Source organism: Strix uralensis, chromosome Z, assembly GCF_047716275.1.
Source record: "Strix uralensis isolate ZFMK-TIS-50842 chromosome Z, bStrUra1, whole genome shotgun sequence".
Lineage (NCBI taxonomy): Eukaryota > Metazoa > Chordata > Aves > Strigiformes > Strigidae > Strix > Strix uralensis.
This window is the reverse complement of record NC_134012.1, coordinates 98,622,410-98,639,885: the sequence shown is the minus strand read 5'-3', so window position 1 is coordinate 98,639,885 and position 17,476 is coordinate 98,622,410. Positions and strand designations below refer to the sequence as shown.

General features: G+C 41.3%; 1 protein-coding gene across 2 annotated transcripts in view; it reads right to left on the bottom strand.

Annotated features, from left to right (window-relative positions):
- Positions 1-449: 449 nt before the first annotated feature.
- KATNAL2 (katanin catalytic subunit A1 like 2) overlaps positions 450-17,476 on the bottom strand; it is a 32,446-nt gene continuing 15,419 nt past the window's right edge. For both annotated transcript variants that reach the window (XM_074855225.1, XM_074855224.1), the window contains 8 exons: positions 16,815-16,913; positions 16,242-16,305; positions 14,912-15,030; positions 12,699-12,790; positions 10,714-10,824; positions 2,444-2,606; positions 1,434-1,536; positions 450-1,096 (listed from right to left, as the gene is read on the bottom strand). In XM_074855225.1, the coding sequence (XP_074711326.1) occupies positions 957-1,096; positions 1,434-1,536; positions 2,444-2,606; positions 10,714-10,824; positions 12,699-12,790; positions 14,912-15,030; positions 16,242-16,305; positions 16,815-16,913 (891 nt within the window). In that variant the 3' untranslated portion in view covers positions 450-956. The remainder of the gene's footprint in view (positions 1,097-1,433; positions 1,537-2,443; positions 2,607-10,713; positions 10,825-12,698; positions 12,791-14,911; positions 15,031-16,241; positions 16,306-16,814; positions 16,914-17,476) is intronic.

Sequence of the window (17,476 nt, the reverse complement as noted above, 5' to 3'; positions counted from 1 at the left end):
GGAAAGCAGCTGCGCACAAGCCTGTGCGAGGAAAACCCTGGCAGAACTCTGAAGAGGAGAAGTGTCTTGCCAAGCAAGAGGGAGGGTAAGAGTGGGGCAGGAAAGAGACCCGAGAGCCTGAAAAAATGACTAATTAGAGTTTCTGATTTAAAGGTTGCAGGACAGTGGCAGTCCTGACTGCTTACCCATACATGCTTTTAAGCAGAAGAGTGTCCAGCCTGGCTAGTATTGACCCTGCGCTGCAAAGACTCGCTCTGTGCGTTTTATGGCTGGCTGCAAACCAGTGGGGAACGACCAATCCAGTTTCTAGTTAGATTAGCCTAAATCTGCTGATTTTCTACACTGTCTGCAAGTCACTCTCATTCCGTGCCTTTTTTGCCTTGGAAAGTAATACATTTGGCATGTCAAGGCTTTGAGCTCAGCTGAAAATGATGACAAACATAACAAAATTTACCTGAATTTCACTGAAAACAGTGACGTTTTATTAAAAAGGGTGCAGGTCTCTGCTGGTAAAGCTACGCTGGTTGCGATGCTCTAGTCTCAGAAAGGGAGAATTACGCTAATCATCTGTTCTGAACAAGCTTTCTGCTCCAGTTCCTCTACCCCAAACCTGTAAACAACTGTTGTGAATAACAAGCAAACAATCTCTAAGTCTTTACACATAAAGTTAAGGCTGGAGTCTTCCTGACATAGCAACTGCCATTACATATTTCCATGAAGAATGTTTTTTGAATGGTCATTTAAAATGGATAATAGAAAAATAAACAAAGAACACCACCAACCCCCCCAATTAAATTTTGGAATTGAAGATTTTCCCCTGACATTTCTCACTGCATTCTCTTCCCTGGAAACAACAGCACTTCCTTCCCATCACCATTCGATCCTTTGGAGGCACAGTGATGCTGCTGTGGATAGCAGAAGTCTTTGAAGTTTTCAATCTTTTGGGGTTTTTCTTTTCAAACTGACTCAAATTCTCTCTGCCAAGCTGTGTACTTCTGGCTTAGATTCTTTGCTGATGGTTTGGTGTGGGCGATCACGTCCAGGAAATCTGCTGTTGTGATTGTGTCTAATTGGATTGTGGGTAAGTTACTGTTACCTAAAGAGAAGAGAATTGATTAAATACTGTTATTATTACCAGAAGACATTCTTTTATGTCCCTGCCAAATGCAACACTTAATATGCAAAACCAAAATGATAATCCTAGTGAGATAAGGAAAAATTCATATCTGTGCACAGAGCACAGATACTGACAGCTTTAAAAAAAAAGACATTTTCAGAATTGCTAGCTTAGGCAGATGTTTCAGAAATGTAGTTTAAAACTTTCCTAAGCAGATAACAGAGCTCCACCTGCTGGGGTTAACATTATAATGTCTAGAGTTACAGCGGTAGATCAGCATTTCCCAGACCGGATTCTCTACTCGGAGCTGTGGTACCTGGCTGATGGTTTTCAAGAGCATCGAAAATTTTCCTCACTGGTCTCATGGCTGCTTCCTTGCAGACGAGTTTTATGTCTGAGCCGGAGTACCCGTCTGTTTCCTGTGACGGGATCAGAATGATACATGACAGCTTACAGGCTTACAAATCGGTCAGGAATGGAATTTACAAGCACATATATTTTATCTAAAATATTTGTAAAGTCTATTCCTGTATGAAATATATATATATATATGTGCACATATATATTTTTATGTGTATCCTCCCCTCAACATTATGCAGCTTGTTCTTGTTTTGAATGCCCACACTACCTTGTAGGAGCAAGGAAAACACCAGGCATTTTCCTTCTAAAGGCAATTTTCTGTAGGTCAAATAAACCCCACCCTTCTGTGTCTGTTCCTGGCTTTCCTGTTAATATTTTTTAATTATATTTCCTTATTAATGCTTATGAAACAAAAACTTAGCAGTATTGTCTCTGTGAACAGACATAAAAGGGGCCAACTGGGTAAGCTCTAAGATATTTTCAAAGAATTGAGGATGTGACAACAGGCTAAATGAAGAAAGCCTCCTATCTAGTGAATCTCTTCACTGTCTAAATGCTCTTTTCTCCCGCAGCAGTGGAACTGTGACAAACCTTCCCTACACAATTAACTGTTCATTACTCCGATGAATTGGAAGTGCTCCCAGCTTGGTGAGAAGAGTGATAAAATATACTGTTTCTGGAAGTCTCCCTGTATTTAAGGCTGAAAATCTGGCCCAACAGAGAGGATCAGAAGACACCATTTTGCAAGCAGAGCTGTGTGAAACCAGCGATTTCCACAGCCAGGAACATGCCAGTAAAATGCTCAGCCCTGTGCCTCGCTGGTCTCCCTTTGGCTGGAGCCTCAAACCAAGCCGAGGTCCTTCCCCCAGCTCCGTATCTCACAGTTCTGGACCTCTTCTGCCACAATGGCTCCCACCCAGGAAGACCTCAGTCACTGCCTGGGCATTGTCCCTGCTGCAGTCTCACCTGGCCCAGCAAGCCATAGTCCAGATCCGTTCTCAGCTCCACTCCTCCGCTGTTGCTCAGAGGGGGCAGCCAGTGCTGGATCATCACCCGCCGTGCCTCTTTACTTGGGAGGTCAACCAAAATTCTCTTCTCCAACCGCCGCAGCATGGCAGAATCTAATTCCCTGCAAGCAAAGGAGGAGCGGAATCGTCTCAGCACACCTCGCTGCGGAGACATGGCTTTGACAGCAAGATTCCTGCTGTGGGGGCTGACACTTTTTAACCCCACCTGTAACTGTGTCAACCTAATTTTGAAAAAAAAAAAAAAAAAAAAAAAGTGGGGGCTGTTAATTACCCAGTGTATTCCTATTCAGTATGTTAGCAATACGCTGGCTTGTGACAATGAGTCTTAACAATAACAATCAGAAGTTGTAGTTCTCCTCCCTGGCTCTGGTACCCACCTGCAGCGTGTCTCACCAGGAACAACATCTCCCTTTTTCCCTTTGCTATTAAGGAGACACTACAAATTGTCTGTCTGGGATACTGTCAGGACTAATTAATTGCTACTTTGTAAGGGATGCTTAGTAGGTATAAAATACAAACTGAAGGTCTTGGATGTGAGCGCCATGTTTATGGCAGAACAAGATGTCAATCTGAGACTGCTCCTGCAGTACAAAATATAAATAATACAGCCACAAAGGCAAGTGTCCTTATAAAAAATCATGTGAAGGATGGACAGGCTGGATAAATGTGTCAGTGAGCCAAAAACGATGATGCTGTCAACATCAACACCAATGTTTTGCCTAAAAAAAGAAAAGGAAAAGGTAAAATACAAAAGATTGGGGCTACTCTTCATTATTACTTGCTTGTGATGCACAAAGGAAGCTTGAAAGAAAAATGAATGGTTCTTTCTGTTCCTTTCTCAATGCATTTCATCACCATCTAGAAACAGTCCTTCTTGCCAGTGCCACAGATTCTATCAATGTCAGGAGTTCTGGCACGCCCAGCATGCCAGCTTCTCTCAGACACACATCCAAACAGTTCATTTGAATATAGTTTTTTCCCCAAGTGCTTTTCAGTTGTTTGCAACTAACAACCAAATAACTCAATACAAATTCCTACTCCAGTTCATCCCTTGTCACTTGTGTAATGGGAATGGTCTACAGGTACCCCAGTCATCCACATAATTTTCAACAAGAAATAGCTGCCGCAAAATATTTACTCAGTCATAAGTCTCCAGTGCCTTTCAGGAGCTGCTCAGAGCTATTATCCTTCCAAGTGCTGTACCAATCTTCCTCTACTGGCCCCATTCAGTCACAGGCTTGTTATTTCAGTCTAAAATATAATTTGGTCCTCATACCTGCCGAGAAACTCTCATCAAGGGGAAAAACACTTCCATGTGCCTTGTGCAGGCAGAAAAACACAAGCACTAAGCACCATTTCCACCCTTGTCGGCTGAGCAGAAGGAGCCAGCTGTTGGAGGACTGCACCTGCAATCTGGGACCATAGCTACACTTAAATAAACCTGCCCCTACCTTTCCCGACTCCCTGGTGAAATCTTTTTGCCAGCAAAGTCAACATTCAAGCAACGCTTCTTGTATGAAACTCCTCTTTAATTTACAGGGAGCTCAAAGCCAGCTCAAGTTGGATCTGTAGCACGTCAACAGAGCCTATTTCTGTCACCTTTGGTGACTTGTCATTATTTTTTAATAGCAACTGTTTTCTACTGACATAGTACCTGATAAAAGCAAAACTGGGCTCCCAAATCCCCAGCTAGGTGCCTGCTTAGGCTTTCGACAGACCTCAGCATGCCTGGCTCTCAGCTCAGCTGCAGCAGAAGCGTCCCTCTCCCCAAAAAGGAGCTCTCAGTTTGGGAGAGCTTGTTCCACATGCGCTGCGCCAAGGGCAATTAAAGTGAAGATGAGAAAAACAGATCAGTAGGAACTCAGAGGACAACAGGAACTCACTCAGATCTATCCCACTCCTTCTAATCAAGGCCTCAGAAGTAAATACCAGAGTTTGCTAATCAATGGCTGTTGGTATATTGTTATTATTGGTATTTTTAGGCTAAGATGCTGCCCAACATCCAGTACAACTCCTCTCGCACAGGATCCCACCCAGACTGGACAAAGAACCACGTTAGTCCCCGCTGTCCTTCCAAACGTATTTTTCAGCTCAACTTCTTCTCAAAATTGCTTTGCTTGGCTGGAAATAATTACTCTCTGGCTGACCAACCCCTTGGCTGTTGTTTACCCATATTACCATCCTCTGTGTAAACAGTGCAAAAGTCCTCAGGGTTTTAGAGATGACTGCGTAGATACTCTAAACCACCGTTGCAGGGAAAGGACAACCACAGCCAGAGCCTCTGCAAATACCCCACAAATCCTCTAAATGATGACATTTTCCACCACTCTTCCTGCTTCAGAGCATTCCTGGGGTGTCCCCCAAGATCACAGTTTCATGAGCTCCCTAACCACGTTCTGTAAATAAATCCAGTGATGCACAGAAGTTGCTCTATTTATCCAGAAAGGTTACAGTGACCCTGGCTAAATAGCAAAATAAAGACATAACATTTTTGCTATCTGAAGTGTTTAGGTTGTTTGCTAAATTGTTTTGTTAGTGATCAAATACAAGGTTAAGTGACAGTAACCAGAATAGAATAATAAGCACTGAGCCAACCAAAATATTCTCTGAAACAATAGCTAATAAAAGTATTAAGAAATGCTCATGAAGGATACACAAAGCTGTACAGGACCTATAAGAGTGGGTGACTTTTTGGAGCTCCCCCAGGTTGACATCAGGAGGCATGATGTCACGTTATCACTCCCAAATTTCATGAAGATAAACAAGACAAACACCTATTTTCATTTCCAGAAGGAAGAAGGGTAACAAATGCATTTTCCAGAAGGGAGAAGGGTTACAAATGCATTTTAGGCAGAAATTAAGCGACCTCAACAACTCCAAAGGTGAACCCAGAAACAGCAACAAGGACTGACTGGTCCATAGTTAATCCCTGCCTAGTGCAATCATCACTGTGGTGCTCTAGAGGAAAAGGCATCAAGAATGAGCAAACTTCTCATCCTTCCCACCTCCCATCCTCCTGTGCAGAGGCCTGGGCAGGGCCCCCATAAGCTGAGGACTTGTTCTCACTCCACGCCTTCCCCTGCTCCTCTTAGGGCTTCCCCACACTGTCCTTCTCCAATCCCCTTCCCGCTCTCCTCCACCATACACCGTGCCCTGCTGAGAGGGAAGGAAAGGGCTTGCTACGGGGTAATCCCAGATCTGATTAGGATTTTGCAGCCACCTCTTCCTGAGCTCATCTTGGCTGTGCACTCACAGCTCTGACAGGACTTGGCTCGGACAGAAGGGAAGAGTCTTACCAGCCTGCACCAAAGCTTCACCCACCCTGATGCTGGGGAGGGAGAAGCAAGCAGCACCACAATGGAAGTGAAATCCACTAATACATTAGGAAACATTCACTACATGGATAAGGATCACTTTATTTCTTCGCTAATGAGGCCTTTATTTTATTTAATTACGTTGAATCATTTCAACAAGTAATTTGTCAATAGGAAGTGCCTTGATGAGCAGCAGGTAGTAAGGCTGGGCAGCAAGCACTGGCTGAAGAGGAAGATCAATAGCTGCAGTGCAGCTTAGAACAGCGTAAAGAGCTTTGTTTAGGCTTCTTTTCACTCATCTAAAAGCAGCTTGGTACTAATTTTTTTCATGATCAATAAACACCCAAGTTAAACAAATCTCTTGAAATCCAGCTTAATACCAAATGTTTGCAAGAGCACAGGGCTGTGCTGTGAAGCTACAACCTCGGACTGCAGTACTAGGTATTTTGAAACTTTGTTATGAAATATCCCTATGCAGCTGAAGTCTGGGGTCTTACAGTACAACTGAACAGTAATACACATAAAAATAATCTGTAAGCATAGAGCTGAGATGTTAAAGGGAATTCGAATCCTGCCAACCTCTCTGCAAGCACCCTCCCAAATTCCTTGAGGTTGTAAGCCTCAGTGACGATGTAAGATGCTCATGGCTTTCACAAGCTTTCTGTCCTCCTAAAACACCTTTCTAAGGATATACTTTCTAAGGATTTAAAGGTTGGATTTGCTTCAGAGAGGCCAAAATCCAACTTGCCCATGAGCAAAGTTGAGAAAGTCCAAAAGGAAATTCTAAGCTCTCAGCTATAAAACTTTTGAAAGTGGGAGCTGGCTTCTCACAGCAGCTCAGCTGTCACCCTCATACCAACAGAGATTGCAAGCTTTATGTGGGAGCAGTTCCCCCAAAATAGAAATCTTGTCATTTTGGATCTACCTTAAAAAAGCTGTGACATTTCTTATATTTCAAAGAAGCAATTTTTCCGAAATTAGCACTTTGGAATTGCAAAGTGATCCAAAATCAAACGTGTAAAATACTCAAAACTGTATTCTGTAATTTTTGCATGACTTTCCAGAAAAAGTTTATTGGTTGCATAAGACAGATGCACGCTAACAAGACACGTGCAGGAATCTCTTTCTGCAGGAGCATCGAGAGAGAGGTCAGCCTCATGCTTACACTGACACATCTCCAAGATCCCTAGATCCACCACCAGCCACACAGTGACCTTCAAACCAGTTACTGTCTCTGAACTCTTCCTCAGTGGGTTTGAAATACCCCATTTTTCCTTTCAAAGCAGTGTGCAGGAGTAGGAAGACATGGATCCTCTGAAGACATCTGATCCTTTTTAATGCTGCCATGCTGCAGCATTACATGTGAAGCTTAGCTACTCACAGGATAATTTAAAAGACCATGGAAAGGTGCAATGCACTGCTCAGAGTTTCTCTTCCTAAAAGGGTAACGATGCTACAATAACATAAACATTTATAGCATATTACTAATGAACCATAGAGCCAAATGGATTATTAATGCATTAATTCTCTTTCAAACTTAACTGTTCACACACAGAGTAGATATTTATTTTTCAGCATTTTCTTACACAACTGGAACGTAATTAAATCAAATTCTGCTCAGTTCCTTTCATGTAGATACTGTAACACAAAATGGGGTGGATTTTGTACTGATTTAAATTCATGAGTTTGTTCAAGGCATAAATCCTCCAAACCAACACACAGACTCCGCTCTATTATGGCTTTAAAAGCCAGTGATGGCTCTGTACTCGCACTGTTGGGCCAGGGTAGGAACCAGCCTAACTTGTACATCTAATTTCTGCATAAATTTTAGGTGCTCACATGGCCGTTCTTCTAGTTAAAGAGTCTGAAAGCCCTGGGCAGGTCATAGAGAGAGGCAGATGAAAGCCTCTGAATATGTTGCCACTTTGGCACTTGAATTTGAGCAGGTAAGGTGTCTGCCTGGTGGCTCTCAGAACCATCCTTCCCTGACTATATGCGAAACATAAGATTTTGTATTAGGAAAGAAAATGTAGAGGGAATGATAGGCTTGTAGAAGGAGGCGGACTGGATCTCTTCCCATGATGGACAGAAACCTTTACAGCAGAGACGAAGAACCGTGTAATTCTCAAGTGAGTTCTTAGGTATTTAATCTAATTTATATAACTTTAATGAGGGATACTGAAGGGTAACACACTGCCTTTTTTTATGCAACTGTGCCTCTATGCCTAACTTAGAAGACCAATCCCCTTAGGCTTTCTTACATTCAGAAGAGAGAAATACTTAGAATTACTCTCACGGTACTAAATTAGGCCCCTGCTTTGATTTACAATATCACAGCACGGCTAAGGTTGGAAGGCATCTCTTGGAGATCATGTAGTCCAACCCCCTGCTCGGATCAGGGTCAGCCAGAGCAGGTTGCTCACGGCCACATCCAGTCAGGTTTTGAGCATTTGATGGAGATTTTCACAACCTCCCTGAGCAACCTGTGCCAGTGTTTGATCACCCGCACTTGAGCTTTCATGAGATTCCTGTGGGCTTACTCCTCCAGCCTGTCGAGGTCCCTCTGAACAGCAGCACAACCCTCTGGTCTATCAACTACTCCTCCCAGTTTTTTATCATCTTCAAGGGTGCACTCTGTCCCATCGTCCAAGTCACTGATGGAGATGTTAAATTTACAGCACTGACCGGTGTGGGTCTCTCTATTGCTCTGAATTGCTGCATCTCTTGTTTCGCTGTTGGCTTGTCTGTCTCATAGCAGAGGAAACTCGCCTTCTACCTCAGCTGCCAAAATTATGTGATGTGAACACAAAAGTTCATGAAAGGTGACGTACTCTGAAGGACTCAGGCTTCTCAGCACCAACATGTTTTGAAATGGGCCAGGCTTACAGGCCACATGGGATTGATTGAAAATATTACCTTTGGGCCTCAATTCCGAGGCACCAACATCACTTCCATTGTTTAATTCTCTTTGCCTGTTCCCTTGGCCTTTCAGTCAGGTCTCCCAAAAAGGGGGTCAGCTGAGGAGAGGAATAAAGCATTACCACAAACTTTGTGAGAGAACATTAGGTGGTGTGTCATGTCTGAGAAGTGCATTTGTACTAGGAGTTGAGGCTTTTTTAGAAGTACTCAAAAGCAAGCAGCTGGGGATACACACACTAGGTCATTCAGACTTGGACACGCCCTAGAGCCAGCAACAGCCTGGAGCCCTCCAGTCACACAGAGAGGCTTTTCCAACACATCTCCCTGTGGCAACCTCATGAGAATCAGCCAAAAACCACTAATCATGAAAAACAATCCCAGAAAGAAGCTTGTGGTTTTGTGGGTGCAGAGCCCTCCCTTGCTCCCAGCCAGTTTTGGACACCTTGTGCTGTGGCTGTCAACACTGCAGAGCTGGGCGAGCGTCACGTCAACAAACAATGTGGCTTTCAGTCAAATTTCAAGTAGCGCCACTTGAAATGCTGCTAAGCCACTGCTCACACAGGGTTATTCCTGAGAACACCCGCCGTTGGGCTCCACCAAACATTTCCCAGGCCATGGTTTGAAGTTCCCTGGAAACAGCACTGCTGTTTTCTCCTTTTCTGACTCCTTCACCTCTACATGCGAGAGGTGAATGGGCCCACTTAGGTCTGCATACCTTTAGGGACATGGGTATCAAGACAGACCTCAGTGCTATGATGATCAGCAGACTGCAAAAAACAGCCATTCAGCCTGCCCCTAGCAGACATCTTGTATTTCTCTGCTTCATGTATACTTCAGGGAAAGGAAGAAGAAAACCCTTCTTATGCCTAACTCATCTTTTTTGCAGGCATCTGCATCCAAGACTGTCCCTCACCAAACAGATGATTTCCACAGTTTACTTTGCTGAGGTTCCCCCTCTGCTTTCAACATACAGATTTTTCTGTAGGAAAATACGATCTTCCACTGAAGATTTCATGGATTGGTAGCCCAAGGACAGGGGGAATCTTGGGGCAGCCAGAAATTCACAGACTAGTTCCAGACCTATGTAAACTGTAAAAACAAGCCCATCGTCAATGGGTTTCAGTTCCCTGCACAGGTGTTGGCTTCTACTCTGGAAAATTATTAATGAGCTACAAATCAGACTGTTAAAAATAGCTGTGCTTAACCAACAGCCGTTGTTTTCCCCATGTACTATTCCCAACCATTTGATAATGTTTTGCATGAAAGAAAAAGATGCACTACACTAGTTCAGATGAATGATCATGCCAGATCAACATGCTGGCTCTGACAGTGGCGATGGGAGACGCTGTTCAAGGAGAGCACATGAGCTGGCCATTTTTCTGCTGGCTGTTGCACTCCCCCCAGCATCTACGGTTGTTACCCCACAAATGTCACCTCCCTACCTCATCCTTTTCTGTCTGTCCTGTTCTCAATACATGTCCTGCTCACTTTGAGAACCAACATGGCGAAATGCCCTAGTTCCAGTCTTAAACCATTTAATCTTCTCTTCTAAATTATCTTAAAAGAAAGTGAATAATTTTGTCCCTCAACTTTTAAAAGTCACATTTCATACCAATAAAATCCAACATTCCTATTTGTGGAGTATCCTTCTAAGCACTAGATGTTTTAAGCACCTTACAGTCCCAGGCTGAAATCCTTCTTAGCTTAAACATAGTAAATAACTTGTCTATAAAGTCAAATACTCCATTTTTAATATTAGCAGCTGGTAGCACCAGCATATGTTGACTTTATTATGGATTATTCTCATGTGGCACAAATAGCAAGAATTGTGGAGTTTAAAAGTAAAAGCTCCAAATTAATCTTTAAATGCTTTAACCAAGTATCAAGGCTTTTCTGCAAAAGTCTAAATAGAATCTTTATCTGCGCTTAGAAGCTCATGCAAATGTATTCAAAATGTACTCTGTGGATCTCTTACCATGGCAGATTGGAAGCTGCTAAAACAAACACAAGATCATCAGATCGGGCCAAGCCATCCATCTGCACCAGTAATTCTGTTTTCATCCGCCGACTTCCTTCATGTTCACCACTACCAAGATTCAGAGAAATATTATTTGCTCAGTGCATTAAAGTAATCATCTTTATTTATACAGTGTCATTCACAGCAACTGAGCCCTTGTCACAGTTTTGCCCCAGTTCAAAGCATGATTAAGCTCCATTAGCTAACATCTAAGCAATAAAATCAAGCTTTCTAATGATTACTTAAATGGACTCTTTTCAGTGCATTAAAGTGAGGAGAATTCACTCTTACTGAATCCAAAGAAAATTTTTATTTTTATTTTTTCTTCATATTAATCTCCATGCAATGCTGATGTTTACTGCAAAACAGTTAAGGCTTTGATTGAATGATCTATGTAGGAGAATTTTTATAATGTGATAGTTGCCATTAAATAACTAACACACCTACCTATACAGGGCAACTACTGGCATTTTTCTGTGAGCGAATTTTAAGCAGTCACAAGAAGACACACCTACTACCGAATTCAATATTTTGCAAAATGTTCTATCAAAAGCAAATAGAAAAATAGGCCATATTGAAATGAATTTTAAAATGGGGCAGAGAGCACACAGAGAGGATCCTTCCTTGAAAAGAGAAGGGGAGCTTAAGCAAAATGTTAAGATTTCTGGCCCTGATCCAGGTAACCAATTTTGCAGGAAACCAATTTGAACTCTTGGTCCCAGATGTGGAGTTCTTGGAAACTCCTGGATCAAACCCAGAGAAAACATCAGGGCCTTAGATGCTAAGAGCTACAATTCAGGTTTAATGTCTTATTTCTGCAAACGCATCCACACATCGGTGCCAAGTCAATATTTAATAAGGATATGTAAAAGTAACTGTATAATCTTAGATAAAAATCCTTATTAAAATATATAATCCAGAGATGTTAATGAGAGCTTTTAAAAGTATACATGAAAGCAAAATTTGGCCCATAATTTATAGCTATTAACTGACAATTATTACAAGTTGCATCTTTACAATATGTCATATTCTATTTATAAATCTTTGTGAGCATATAATTTACAGTACATAAAATCCACTGTAATGGGCTCCTAATGGTTATAACAATATTTTTATATTTCTCCTGCTTCTTCCCCATCCATAACATTTTCAATCTATTTTAAACTATAAACTGCCTGTACCATGGATGACAATAACATCCTCCCATTCCTGCATCTGGAAGTCCTGACAATGCCACTAAAATTAGTCCCATTAATGAAAATGCCATTCCACCATGTACATCCCATCTTACCCTGCTACACCTAAGCCTGTCCAAACTGACACAAAATCAGCTGTTTCCTATTCACCTCTAATAAGTTATAGGTTGTTTCCCGCCCTCCCTGCCTTTATTTCCACTTGAAATCCCTTATTTTAAAGTACAGCACTGCTGGTTGTACACTCTTGCATTTCCCTCCTTCTCACAGTCTTGCTGGACCCACAGTCCCTTGCTACTCTTCACACAACCTGTCTTTCATGCTTGCTTCTCTATGGATCTCATCTACTCTGAAAGAAACAACCACTACATCTCGCTCTTTAAATCCCCACAGCGTATACAACACTTCCATGAAATGGTGCTTTCAGAGCTGATAGGCATTCTGACAATAACACACTGTGAGGCTACTAAACAGAACAAAAGAAAAATTGCTTAATAAAAAGTAAAGAAAACTACCATTACCACTCAAAGTAATTATAATGTCAACAAAATCTAAAAGACAAGTCTTTCAAGGGCCCGAAGTTTATGGAGTAGCCTCAGGTTTTAGTTTAGCTAAGATTTGTTTCTAACAGGTACACTGCACGATTAAACACTGGTCAGTACCTGAACACACAAACACAATATTGAAAAGACGCAGTAAAAGGGGGACAAAGATTCTTCTAAAGTCATAGGAAGTGATCTCATTAGTTACCCAGAAATAGTGCCTCTTTGACTCATGACTGAGTCCAGCTCATCCAGGAAAATTGTGGAAGGAGCATGGTACCGGGCAAGCTCAAATAACACCTGTTTAGAGAGAAGAATAAACATGAAAGAAAAGCTAAACTAACACAAAAAGGCATTAAGGGCCACTGGCACAGAAGATAAATAACAGCACCCACATTCCAAACTTCTAGGACAAAGGGGGATATCTGCTGGGAAAAAAAAGCTCTGGGTAGGCTGAGGGTCCCTGAATCCTCTCAAATTCTGAAAGGTTTGTAAAGGAGCTCTAAAGAACACAGACTTGTAATCTTGTCTTTATGTGTAAATTTTTCTGGCTACATTCTATCAGAGTACCCTGTGAATAATGAGATAGAAGAAAATGATCCATCAGAGGATTCTGGGAACTTTTAAATTGTTATCAGAGATTAAACATCATCTTTTGTTGTTGCTTCATTTGTAGTTTTGTTAAATAAGGATTTGAGAAAAAAAAATTACAAGTCAGCTGAACCACAATGAAAGGAAGTGGAGTAATTCTCTTGATAAGAATCAAGCAGTTCTTTTGTTTTTCCTGGTGAAAACAAACATAAACTGCTTGAACAATCAAGATTAAAAAATGGAATATTAAGATGACACAGAAAATCTGGGTCTGCCCTTTGGAGAAAGAAGTTTCATCTATTTTCTGTAAACATAGGGAAGCTTATATTAGCAGTAAGAACATATTGTCAGTTCTTCTTCAGTGAAGTGTTCTTTGAGTTTTTAAATAAATACCGCTAACAATATATACTAATCCAGCACTTTTTAATCTGAACACTTGAAAAAACAAATTTTAAAATATATATGTTATTTTCTACACTTTGGATATGAAGCACATTATTTGCCCAGAGTCACAAGTAGTCCATGACCAGTCTACAATTTTACTGACAAATCTAAAACATAAAATCACACCAATACAGCTGAGAATTGAGGAAAACAGGATGAGTGGACATGTCTCCAAATGACCACAAAACCCACATATACTCCACACAACTTGAGAAAATTCCTTCATCAGCCTCGTGCAATTTTAGGATATAAATTCACACAATACTTATCTTAGAGCTGTCCTGATCCACAATCTCATTTCATTTTTGGATTATGACAAAAACACAACTAAGGGTAAAATGCCACAAACTCAGTACCACTGCAAATGCTGCAGCATGTTCACAAAAACCTTTTGGATGACAGTGTCAAAAAATGGACTGTCCCATCCCTACTTCTGCCAAAAGGAAAACTTCTAGGAAGCTACTGAGACAGATGTCAAGAGGATAAATAACATAGGAGGTGAATGTCAGAAGAAAAATGTGCCATTTTAAAGGACAAAGGACACATGAAGAATAATTATGTTGCAGAGGTTGCCTAAATTTCAAGAGAGATTAACAATGCTTGCAGTGCTATTTGCCAAGTGCAATCTGTTACGATTATTTGTTCTCAAGAGCTCTGTATCTATCTGAAGTGTAGCCCAAGAGATGTGTGTTAAGGAAGGCTAATAGCTTGTGGATTTTTTACACTGAAATGGTGGACATTATGGAGAGATTAGGATGGGCACATTAGCGCAAGGATGCTACACCTGAACTCCTGAATTTTTTTGTATCACAGCTGAGCCATGCATGCTACTTGCTAGTCTATATGCAAAAATAAATTTACCCATTTACTATCAAATTACCTTCCTTAAAACATTACATCTGCGTTTGACTGTAAGATCTTTGTGACAAGGGAATTCTTTGCCAATTCTGTGCCCTGAAGACTAAGAGTAGTAGGGAATTTGGGAATCTAAATAACATTTTGTAGGGAGCCTCGGAGCCAATCCTTGCCGAAAGGATGTGAAGTGCTTTGAAGGGGTCACTAAGCAAACACTAGTTTAGTTAGGAAATCTGCTTGCCTGTTTCATATTCAGTGAGTCAAAAATATTTGTTGCCTTCAGGACATCTGCGTCATCTCACATTACAGAACTAAAATTCCACAGCAAGAATCCATTGTGAGACTCCAGCAGAAGTGATATAATTCCCATTTTAATCGGATACAAACAGAGTTAGATGTTTTGTCCAAGAAAGGAAAGATTATGAGTATCAGAGGAATACTCACTTTCCAGTTCCGTGTTAAACTCCAGTTCTTTAAATGGGAATCTGATGTTTGTTGAAGTATAACAAATGAGATGATAATAATCCTTACCCGGACAAGTTTTTCTGAATCACCCCTCCATTTGCTGACAATGGTGGATGCTGATATGTTGAAAAAGGTTGTATTGCATTCTGTGGCAACAGCCTTAGCAAGCAAAGTTTTTCCAGTACCTACAAACAACAGCATTGAAGAAATTCACTCTCTAAAGAAATACAGTGAAAATGTTTGAATAATTCCTTGCATCCTACTATCAGTCAGAAAAAAACAGTAAAAAAAGTCATGGAATCAGACTGGCTTGGGTTGGAAGGGACCTTTAAAGGCCGTCTAGTCCAACCCCCTGCCATGGGCAGGGACATCTTCACTAGATCAGGTTGCTCAGGGCCCCGTCCAACCTGGCCTGGAATGTTTCCAGGGATGGGGCATCGACCACCTCTCTGGGCAACCTGTGCCAGGGCCTCACCACCCTCATCATAAACAATTTCTTCCTTCTGTCCAGTCTGAATCTCCCCTTTTTTAGTTTAAAACCGTTATCCCTCATCCTACCCCTACACCCCCTGATAGAGAGTCCTTCCCTATCTTTCCTTTAAGTACTGGGAGGCCACTCTAAGGTCTGAGCACTTCTCCAGCTGAACCCTCCCAACTCTTTCAGCCTGTCCTCACAGGGGAGGTGCTCCAGCCCTCGGATCATTTTTGTGGGCCTTCCAGAATTGTCTGGAGAAACTCAGGTAACACAGCACTGCAGATCCATTCCCCAAATTCTGAAGTACCACATGCTGAAATGGTCAGATACCTTCTGTGGCAAGTACATTTAAACACTCAGAGGAACAAATGGAGTTTACTGCAGCCTTTGCAACCTGACTCAGGCGGTGCTTGTTGCCTCTGTCCCCTCCTCTCCTGTCAAAGTGGAGCAGAGCAAGCAGGGAAGCTGTGCTGACATGGAAAACACCCAGCTAGCACAGAGGGCAAAGCTTCCACCCCATTTCCAAAACAACCCCTAAATGCAGAAGAAAGATAGGATATTTTCCTTAAGAAGGTGAGTCATTGCTATATTTATTCACATTTTGGAAAATCAGGTCAAGCCAAACTTGATTAATATGGTCCAAGCTGAGTAAAAACAGAGTTGTCACTCCTCTGGATGGTGAGTATGAGTACTGTTTTTGGAAGATTCAGGTGTAGAAATAGTTAAGGGTTGTGAGAAAGGCAAATGGACAAGTCTGAGTGTCAGAGACAGATGTAACCATCCTTTATGTCTCCTTTTATTTCACATTACAGAACATGTTCTTTACCAGCACATTTGATCTAATTAGCACCAATTATTTATCCATGGGACAAAACCAGAGGCAGTGATGAACAAATGGATACGGTATAAAGCTCTCCATACCTGGTGGTCCATACATCAATAATCCTTTCCAAGGAGACAGAATGCCAGTAAACAGTTGTGGGTACTGTGGAAACAGAAAATTAATTTATGGATTAAAACTGTATCATCTATAACAAAATGCAGGGGATTCTAACCCCTATCTCCACTGCTCCTAACACATTCAGGAAACCCAAGAAATTTGAAGAGAAGGGCATAAAAACCCTGCAAAACAATACAATATGTATGATCTGAGTACTGAGAAAAATACTGTATTTACCATTCAAAATCTGATTTAAGTGAATACTTCATACGCAATTGGTTTGATATCCATTGAATTAATATGGGCCAAATCCAGCCCCTCTAACATTGCCAAATATGCCAAAGAACAGAACCCAATACTTATAATTTTAATATTGAAAAGCCGTTTTCCTACAGGAGAATGCGCATGCCTTTGTCAGATGAAACAGGAATAGTTCTAACATGAACTGCCTAGAAACACACAGAAATAGTGAGAACTCTAAAACATCATTGTAATTACAAGGAAAATGCTAACGAGCCCAACATTGGTTTTCTCAAAACCATTTAGTGCCTTACCCTTATGGGATAAACAACTGCTTCCTTGACTAGCCTTTTAGCTGCATCCAGTCCAATAATATCATCCCACTTCACGTTTGGGTTATGGAGATAAATGTCCTGCAACATACATCACATCCTGTCAGTAAAACTTCTTCTGCACGAGGATAATGACCTCTGGCAAAGAATCGACTCAGTTATAAAATAAGAGTGCTATTAAGTGATACAAACTGTATTATTTAACCCTACGTACCAGGGACCTCCCAAGAGGAAAGCATACACAGCAATCATTTCTACAGAGCTGCTACACTGTGCCTTGCTTCCCCTCAAGCCCCTAGTTTCCCTAAGAACATGTACACTGCCAAATGTATATGCTGAGCAGTTCTGTTTCTCAGATCTGTTTTTTGTTAGTTGGTTTTAGTAACTAACTAACGTATGAAGAGCTATCATGATATGAAGGTTCACCAACCCTAATATTTTGTCTCCGATGCTGGCAAGTACTGCATGTTTTAAAAGAAGTGCAATAGGAGTGATATGTTGGTTCATATTTACATCCACCAAAATCTGCAACCGAAGGACTTAGATAATTAAAATTACATCTTAGTCTTTGAGTTCAAACACCCTTTGACATTCATTCTTCAATGAATTTCTCTTATCTCTTTTTTGAACTGCTTATTCTGTAG